General features: G+C 45.8%; 1 protein-coding gene across 4 annotated transcripts in view; it reads right to left on the bottom strand.

The window, feature by feature from the left end:
* Positions 1-10,000, bottom strand: part of lrba (LPS-responsive vesicle trafficking, beach and anchor containing) — a 194,282-nt gene that overhangs the window by 41,684 nt on the left and 142,598 nt on the right. For all 4 annotated transcript variants that reach the window (XM_035530261.2, XM_035530262.2, XM_035530264.2 and 1 more), the window contains exons 44-46: positions 8,329-8,469; positions 6,085-6,204; positions 1,643-1,795 (exon numbers count right to left, since the gene is read on the bottom strand). In XM_035530261.2, coding sequence (XP_035386154.2) covers positions 1,643-1,795; positions 6,085-6,204; positions 8,329-8,469 — 414 coding nt within the window. The remainder of the gene's footprint in view (positions 1-1,642; positions 1,796-6,084; positions 6,205-8,328; positions 8,470-10,000) is intronic.

The raw sequence follows: 10,000 nt of genomic DNA, 5'->3' as shown, positions 1-10,000 counted from the left end.
TGTGACCCCATAGGCTTATTGGGTTCGTACTGTTTAAGGAGGTCAAAGATGTATTTGGGTCCAAGGCCATTAAGTGATTTATAGACAGTTAGAGGTACTTCTAAAATCAATTATGTAATGAATTGTTGGCCAGTGTAAGGATTTAAAAACTGGAACAATGCGGTCAGTTCTCTTTCTCTTTCAGGTCTTCTCTCTGTATAAGCTCGCATAACCACGTAATTGTGGACTTGGGAACGCCAGGGTCCAGTCTGCAGCGGTCCAGTCTGCTAGAGATAAATGCATGAGTAAGCTTCCCCAGGTCCTAATGAAACATCACCACTGTGATGTATATTCTTCAGATGTAACAAAGGCTGATTTTGCTGCTGAGTTGATGTAACTGCTGAATTTATGCTAAGATTTCTGACCTGGTCTTTAGTTGTTGGGGCTCTTTGTGTCAAGATAAGCACTGACCTCAAGTCAAAGACAGAATTACCGGTCTTTTCTTTATTTAGCTGTATAAAGCTCCCTCTCCCCCAGTTAATTAACTCTAGATACTGATACAGAGAGTCGATATAACTGTAGTAATTTGGAAAGAGAGAGAATAGCATGCCATCTGCATAGCAGACTACGGAAACTAGCTGTTTTTAAGGATTTGGCCTGGTGGTAACAGAGATACTGAAGAGGAGATCAAGAATGGATCATTATGGGATTCCACGAGACAAGGATGCTTGTGATTCCTGACTGTCAATGTCAATAAAGTAACAGCACAGTGGGTAACACTGATCTAACAACAGCACGGCGGGTAACACCGGGTGTAACAGCACGGCGGGTAACACCGATCTAACAACAGCACGGTGGGTAACACCAGTGTAACAACAGCACGGTGGGTAACACTGATCTAACAACAGCACGGTGGGTAACACTGATCTAACAACAGCACGGTGGGTAACATTGATCTAACTTCCATTTTGTAGTATAAGTGTAACACTGCAGCCTCTATGGAGACATCTGTCTTACTGCAGTTCATGAAATGGCCAGTAAGCGTTAATCACATACGTAATGCACAGGAGGGATACAGCATCTTAAAAAACCTAAAGCAATAAAGCAGGAGTTCTTCCATATTCATCCGCATGGCACTAGTTCTCATTCACAAACACAGATGTGTGTTTGCGTGTGTGTGTATTGGAGGTCTTGTGTCCATGTGACAAATACACCAGTCAGTGGTGATTAATGAGGAAGTCACAGTCATATCAGCACTCTAAGTACAGCAGAAAACAGGTCAGGTCACACACACCCACACACACACACCACAATATATTATCAGAAAACAAAGAGGTATAGCGATATGAACCTCCAAAATGTCAGTACAACCGTAGTCAAATTTTCAAAGCTTTTTTTCATCCTGGAGGAAAAATCCATATGCTTGTATGTGTGGTATCTGTAAATGTCTGACAGCCCTAATATCACTGATTACAGCATCACAGCATTATCCCATCGGTAAGGCCATTAGCAAAAATTAGGATACTGGAGAACCACGTCAGTTGTTTGGACAGAGAGAAGACAGAAGACAAACAAGGAGAGCGACAGAGCACACAGAGACACAGTGTGTGTGTGTGTGTGTGTGTGTGTGTGTGAAAAGAGACAGACAATGAGAGAGATGTACCAGTCGGTTGATTCGGACAAACTGCTCAGGGCTCTTGGCCCAAGGTGGCAGCTCCACATCTGACACTACTGTCCCATCATCCATCACTCCAAGGCTGTAGTTATTGGAGTTAACAAACATCTCCGGCAAGTAGTAAAACTCGGGAATCAACTCCTACATGGGGGAAGGAGGGATAGATACATCCAGAGAGAGGGGGGGGGGAGAGAGGGGGAGAGAGAAAGAGAGAGAAAGAAAGAGAGAGAAAGGGAGAGAGAGAGGTGGTTTTTAAATTAATATACAAAAACATTTACCTCAATCTGAGTAAAAATCTGTCATCATTTTTTTGAATTTACTAACGGAGCTTTTCAAAAAGCCTTTGCAAAATATGAAAACAACTAGCATGCAAGGTTGCGTGTGTGTGTGTGTGCGCGTGTGTGTGTGTGTGTGTGTGTGTGTGTGTGTGTGTGTGTGTGAGAGAGAGAGAGAGAGAGAGAGAGAGAGAGCAAGTATGTTTGTCAAAGAGTGCAGTCTGCACCTGTATTCTTAACTTCTGTAGGTGAGACACAGCAGCACTGATCCTGAACTCGACAGGAGGAACCTCATTACAGCAATGAATGGGCAGAAAACACTGCATATTCCAGCTATGACACTCTTCTTCTTTTTATCTGTCACCGCGCGCGTGTGCATCTGAGATGCGCCCACAGAGAAGTGGGACATTAGTCATAGAAATTAGACTTCAGAGAGGCTGCGTCTGGGAGCCACGGTGTGTCAGACTGATAAAAGACGTCAAACGGAGAGACGCAGCCTGCTGCTTCCTGAGTTAAAGGTAGCTGCGACAACACACGGATGGGGAAAAGGGTAAGGATAATGAGATGACAAACAAACAAACAAACAAACAAACCAAAAAAAGGATAACTGGATGGAGGGATAGATGGAGAAAGCATTGTGAAAGCCATAAGACTGTGATTGGCTGGCTTTCATCATTAGGTTCCAAAAAAACCCAAAAACCCCAGCCAAGCAGCACTGTGCACAGCTAAGCAACTAAACCCTTATCCTAACACCACACACTGTCCATACGGTCCAGACAGTTTCCAGCGATGTTTAACAAAGGCCGGTGATGCTTCATTACCCTGCATGTCTCCTCCACAAACAAAGAGTACATTTTATATGTACAGTAGACAGGCATGCACAGCTGGCAGAATGTATATGACTACGCCATAAATACAGATAAACTTACACGTTTCATTCTGTATGATAACTCAGTGTTAATTAACATGCCATGATCAGGAAAGAGAGTTGTGCTTACCTGACTGAAGATTTACGAACGTACTACCATCTGTGTTCTATAACCTCCATTCATTGTGTAAACATATTACCACTAGACTATGTGCATGTCTGTGCTGTGGCATCGCTAGGGGCGTGTGTGTGTGTGTGTGTGTGTGCGCACGCGCACACGTGCGTAACTCAGTGGTTATGGTACTCGACTTGTAATTGGAAGGTTGCCAGTTCAAGCCCCACCACCACCAAGCTGCCACTGTTGGGCCCCTGAGCAAAGTCCTTAACCCCGAATTGCTCAAGTTGTATTCACTCAATCGCTTTGGATAAAAGCATCAGCTAAATGCCATAAATGTAAATGTAATGTAAATGTGTGTGTGTTTGTACGTTCCTCGCAAAGATAATTATAGACAGAAACATTCACAAGAGGAGGATGCATGTGTGCACACACACACTTTAGGGTTAAGCATGGATAGGTATAGCTTTTAAACAACCAGAACAATTGGATTTTCAATGTGGTAAAAACAAACACAGACACAGACACAGACACACACACACACACACACACACACACACACACACACATGCGCTCTCTCTAGCTCTCCTCCAGACAGTCTCTTTTTCCTTCAAGCTCGGGTCTACCGGAGGTCTGGGAGCTTGGGGGTCCTGTGTAGTATCTTAGCTGTTCCCAGGACTGCACTCTTCTGGACGGAGATCTTGGATGTTTTTCCTGGGATCTGCTGGAGTCATTCTCCCAGTTTGGGGGTCACAGCCCCTAGTGCTCTGATTTCTACTGGAACCACTGTTGCATTCACGTTCCACATCTTTTCCAGCTCACCTCTCAGCTCTCGGGTATTTCTCAAACTTTCATGCTCCTTGTTCCTGATGTTTCTATCACTCGGGACTGCTACATCCATCATTACGGTCCTCTTCTGCTGATTGTCCACCACTACTAAGTCCTGCTGGTTAGCCATTACCGTTTTGTCAGTCTGGATCTGGACGTCCTACAGGATCTGAGCGTGGTCATTCTCCAACACATTTGGGTGTCCCACTTTGACCCCGAAACTTCCAGCCTGTACTCGGCACAGATATTTCCGTATACTATGCCAGCCACTTGATTATGGCGTTGCATTTACACTCTGCCTGCTGGCATCATGTGCTGGATTGTTTCAGGGGCATCTCTGCACAGCCTGTCTCTGGGGTCTTGTCTGGAGTGGTATATCCCAGCCTCTTGCATTCAGAGCTTTTTCCAGACACACAGACACACACTCACACACATATATATAATATTTCATGCCCGACGCCCCTGGAGATGATAATTTCATAAAGGTATAGAAAAAACAGTCCTTGAAAAAAAAAAAAAAAATCAAACTTTTTTTGTTTTGTTTAAATAAACAGTTAGACCAAATGCTGAGTCCAGCGGGTAGCCAGTAGCTCCAGTTTCAGCAAATCCGGTTGATTGGGTTTATTTGTTTGAATGACCCCTGTCCTCTGCATCACAGGAGTGCGAGTGGCCAATTAGGCAAACACACACAGCCTGTGTCTCCCCCTCTCTTATGTCCCGCTTCTCTTTCAAACTAAAAGGTCGGTGTTTTACGATGGTACCAGGCGTCCCGCAGGTCACCCGATGAGCCAGGCGTAAATTCACCCTCTCGGCTGGCGGCGTGGAGACCTTGGGGCAGTTGAGCAGCGGAGGGGTAAGTACCAGGGGGCGGGGGCACTGGAGGGGGCTATAATGTGCAGTGGCCCCTGAGCAGGCCCGGTCAAAGGCCAGAACCTGTGATCCAAAGTCCTGTTGTGCTGCGGGTCAGCGGAGAGGAGCACCCCCAGGCCTCTGTTTAGGCTCGCTTGAATTCCCCTAAGGGGAAACTTCCAGAAGCCTTTCTGCACTGATGCTAGCGCAGGGGGTCAGGGGTCTCGGGTCAAAGGCCAGGCTGGAGTTGGCCTAGCTAGAGATGGACAGGATCAGAGGGGCTTTAAGCCATTATTACCCTCTTTAGCCTCAAAACAAAAATTGCCGGAGGCTTTTCGCTCTACTGAGGAAGGAGAGGGAAGAAGGCCGAAAGCCCTCTGCAAAAAAACAACAAAAAAACAAAACAAAACAAAAAAAACACACCGTAGCATGCTTAATTAATACAACAAAATACGATTTAACAGAATTTAACAGAACCAAATACTGGAATGTTCTAGAGGCATAAACAGACCCTAAATAATTATGCGAAACTTTTGTTCATTCTCCATTCAACTCATGGCCTTCTGCTCCAGTTCCGAGCAGCAGAAATCCTGCTGCACTGATGGGCAGTGACAAGCTCAGGCTGAGACCCGGGCGGCTTCTTTTGTAATCAAGCATTAGGTGGTAATGTGATCCACATGGTTTATTATGGGACCGGTGCAATCAAGCAGGAGCCACATGCAGCCGTATGCTCTTGTAGCGGACGTTTCTGCTGTAATGGGCCTTTTAAGAGGTCTGGACACTTGTTAAAGCCGTCAGAGAAGTACAGTGAGCAGGAGTGTGTGTGTGTGTAAGAGAGAGAGAGAGAGAGAGAGAGAGAGAGAAAGAAAAAGAGAGAGAGAGAGAGAAAAAGCGCGAGCAGCGGAAGAGTGTGCCACGAAGAGTAAACGCAAAGGAGAGCGTACAGCAGACGGCGTGTGCAGCGCCTGAAGTGGAGTGTGTGTGGAGGAGAGGACGTTGTGTGTGTGTGTGTGTGTGTGTGTGTGCGCGTGTGTGCGCGCCAGCTCCGGGTTAGGACTGAAGGTGGAGGGATCTGAAGTTCATGTTGAAGTTGAAGAGGCAGGAGGGAGCTGGAGATCAAGACTAGCCGCAGGCTTTGATCCGGCCCGCCTGACACTTTCATGCTAGCGTGACAAGGATTGGTTGTGACCGCACATGTGCTGGGCTGTGCGTTTATGGAAGGGGTGATGGGGGCAGCGGGGTGAGAAGGATGCAGTGTCGCCATGGCTACTGCCCCTGCTCCAGTCTTACTGGGCTCCGGTTACCAGGAGGAAGTCAGCGTACCACGGGGACGTCTAATCATGTAATAGACTCCATATTGGTGAAACAGAAAATAAAAAAACAAATAAGGGTTCTATGTTAACTGATGCCTGATTGACAGGAAATACGAGTGTATGTGTGTGTGTGTGTGTGTGTGTGTGTGTGTGTGTGTGTGTGTGTGTGTGTGTGTGTGTACCTTCACATCTGATGTGTCTCTCTGGCAGTTCTTCCAGGCTCTGGAGATGGAGGAGAAGGTACGGTCTGCGTGATCAAACTTCCCTCCTTGGAAGTTCAGGAAAAAGGTGGTGAACGGCTCCTGGGAATTATCAGAAGACATGGAGTCGGCACACACAAACCCACGCCAGTGTGAACATGTCAGCACACAGAAACCCGCGCCAGTGTGAATACATCAGCGCGCACAAATCCGTGCCGGTGTGAACATGTCAGCACGCATGAACCTGCACCGGTGTGAACACGGCCCAGCTAACATGCCGCGTCACATCGTGTGAGGAGGGTCCACAGACACACAAACTTCTCATTCATCACTACCCCTCCAATGGAACGTTCTGGAATGACCCTATCCTGAATTTTAAAAATGGACTGATCTTGTGTATCTTTGTCCAAGCCACTCTGAGCGCTTCAGTGGATTAGGCAGGTCAGAGGCACAGTTGGCCATTACCCCCCACCCCCAGGCCAGAACGGGCTAAACCTGCATTTAGCTCAGTATATGACAACCTTCCAATAAACAGCACAGAATAAACTACAGAAAGCTGCGATTAACCTGGACATGTGTTAAAGGCACCAGGCCTGTATTACTGCCTCATTTGTAATCATGTTTAATCTTATTGAAACAGAATCAATAGTTCTCCCTCCAAACACACACACATTTACAGGCGCACACATGCACACACGCCAATGCGGAGGAGTGTCTCCTGAAACTCTGTGAGCTAAAGCATGAAAAAAACTGCCCTAATTACAGAGAGGATGCCCTGACTGAACCCCCCCCCCCCACGATCCTTCCTTCTCTCGCTCCCTGCTTCACTCTTTCACTCACCCATGTCTCTTTGTTTCTCCCTTCCTCTCTCCTTCTCTATCATTTTATCCCTCTCTCTCTCTCTCCCTCTCTGTGGTACAGGTTCAGTGCTCTACTGAGGTGTGCATTTCCAATACGGCAGCTGTGAGGCTGTTTACTGAAGAGCCGCTAGGATAAGCCGGATAATGATGGGACGGTCAATGCAATGGCCCCACGGGGAGCCTCCATGAAAGTGAGATACTGTAACAATTACAGCCTTCTCCACCAGAGGGTTAGTGACCTCTACAAGTGTGTGTGCATGCATGCATGTGTGTATGTGGGTGTGCACAATGTACTTATATATACCTATTCTACAGCTAACAAATACCTGCCTAGGGTACACAGACTATCTAGGTCAGGACAAGATGGGGCTAATTAGTGTAGGTCAGCAATGGTACAATACTCTGTATATAGTACTATGCATACAATACAACCACATACTGCATCTAATTATTGTAGTGTGAGATTACCAGTACAGGTATAAACTAAAACAGGCAGATGTGTTACATATTGAACGCAATAAAACATTTTACATATTAAAATAAAAACTAAAATGCCCTCTGAACAGTATGAGATATTACTGCAGAGTGTCTGCTTGCCGGAGGCGTCTGTGATCGTGAGCGAATGCCAGGATATGTGAGTTATGTGCTGTGCATTTGTTAGCATGCAGATAAGGCCCACATTTCACCACAGAGTTAATCACTTTGACTTAGCAGACGGGCACACACACCCCAATTATAAACAACAATTAGCAGGGATGTGTCATGCTGTAAATCACATGAAGAGCGGGCGAACGAACAAGCCTCTTTACGGCTCTGTGAGCACGGCGACGGCAGTCCGGACGCTTACGGTCCTGCTCGGTCGGTCCGCGCTCATAATGTGCAATTAGCACGTAAACGAATCACAGAAGACTGCATGAATGGTTCATTTAAACCAGGACATGTTCAGCACAGGACTCGAAGCAACTTAGAGTCGTGCGGCCAGGGTGGATAAAGTAAGACTAAACGCGGACAAACATGCCACACCCATGCCAGGCACAAAAGGGAAAAATCAGAAAAGTATCAATCAATCAGGTATACTGTGTGCGTGAGCATGTATGTGCACATGTAAGTAAGTGTGTACATACGTGTGAGTCTTTACTGTAATGTTGCGTGTGTGTGTGTATTTTTATAATAAGCATTTATGTACATGCAAATGATTAATGCATGTAACTGGTTGTGTGTGCGCATCATGCATATGTAATGATGTGTTGAACACAAATATATGTAATTGTTTGTATGTAATATTGGGTGTGTGTGTATGTGTAAGAGAGAGAGAGAGAGAGAGAGAGAGAGAGAGAGAGAGAGAGAGAGAGGGGGAGACACTTACAGTCCTCAGAAGCCACATCATAGTGAAGCTTGCCGTAGAGTAGTGTGTGCCATAGTGGAATTTGGGCACCTGTTCATCCTCCCATGATTCAAAGCGTTCAGTGAAGAAGGCGGCTCTCTTTGGATTCAGGGCACCAATCGGCTGGAGGGTGAGCAACAAGACAACAACAAAAAAAAAGCCAACAGAGTATTCTGTGTTAGGGGTGGATAAGATTCATATTAACGCACCAATGACACAGGCACAGATAACGCATTCAAATACTGCATTTATTACTCCAGAGGCACTCATTTTAATATTTCAATATTATTATGTTGCAGAATCTTGCAGGATCACATTAAAACAAGTGCCAAAAACATCTGATATATTGGCTGATGACTGTTAGTGTAAATATTTTATCGCAGGTTAGCCATGAGCTGACACGCTCTGCCCCAAACAGAGGCAGAAGAAAGGGGCAGACGGTGAGACAGTGCTGGAGGATGCACCGAGCAATGCGGCATGAATATTGGATGATGTTATTTTGAAGCTCGATCAGCCGGGGCTCTGCGTATTCTGCAGCTCCCCGCAGCCGACTGGAGCACAGGACCACAAAAAGAAATCAAACACACACACACACACACACACACACACTCGTGCATTGCTTAACGTGTAGCTAATGCTTCATCAGACTATTGACCCGGTGCATTAGTACCACATTGATCAGGGGAAAAAAACCACCAGATTTGGCAGCTGGGAAAATAATTATTTACATTCTCATTTAAAAAGAAGCTTATTGGCCTCCTCAATCTATATCATTCCGCTCTATTGATCACATCTACTCGTACGAGTACTATTACCACCACACACCCACCCACCCACCCACACAGGCCTTTAATCTAGTGGAATGTTTAAAATGAGACGGGGAAGAATGGAGATCAATAGGCTCTTTTATACTGTAGCTGGCTCATGAAAGAGCTCGTCCAGCATTCAGAAGGCAGTGCTGGTATCGATCCCTCTGGTGCTATTAGCATACAGGCATAAACCAAATATGCAAGAAGTAGCGTGTGTGTGTGTGTGTGTGTGTATGCACGTGTAGTGCAATTTGACATGATTTTTGTGTGATTTTTGTGTGCACTCATGCATGTGTGATGCATGTGTTCGTACAAGCATTTAGTGCAATATAGAGGTAGGATTATGCCTGATTTAACCATAAAAGGCCCATTATATTCCACTAACTCTTACAGTGTGATAATTAAATCTTGGCTAGAATCCTTTGATTGAGAATTTGTAATCTTAAATACCAACGCTTCAATTACAGTCATTTAAATGTAATAGACTCACGCTACACATGCTGCGATGAAGATTAAGCCTGTGCATGCGCGCGTGTGTGTGTGTGTGTGTCTGACAGTGATACAGCGTAGTATGGGGCTGTGCTGTGCACACATGCTGAATTAAACATTACACGGGCTTGTCTGATTTATAGAAGCAATAACTGCACCCTCATTACGCAAAGAAAAGAGCAAGAGATATAAAAAATGTCTGTCACGGTCTTTGGGGGGGGGGTACCTCCCGGGTCCGCTGTATTGTTTGTTCCTCTAAATGAGTAGTGCAATGTGGCTCTGATGGGATTCTGGTCGTGACAGTGATGTAGATCAGGGGCGTGGCCTCCTGGGACCAGCTCCTTACCCTATTCCCC

This window comes from Electrophorus electricus, chromosome 5 (assembly GCF_041902795.1).
Source record: "Electrophorus electricus isolate QZ-2024a chromosome 5, ASM4190279v1, whole genome shotgun sequence".
In the NCBI taxonomy this organism is placed as follows: Eukaryota; Metazoa; Chordata; class Actinopteri; order Gymnotiformes; family Gymnotidae; genus Electrophorus; species Electrophorus electricus.
This window is presented reverse-complemented; position numbering and strand designations above follow the sequence as displayed.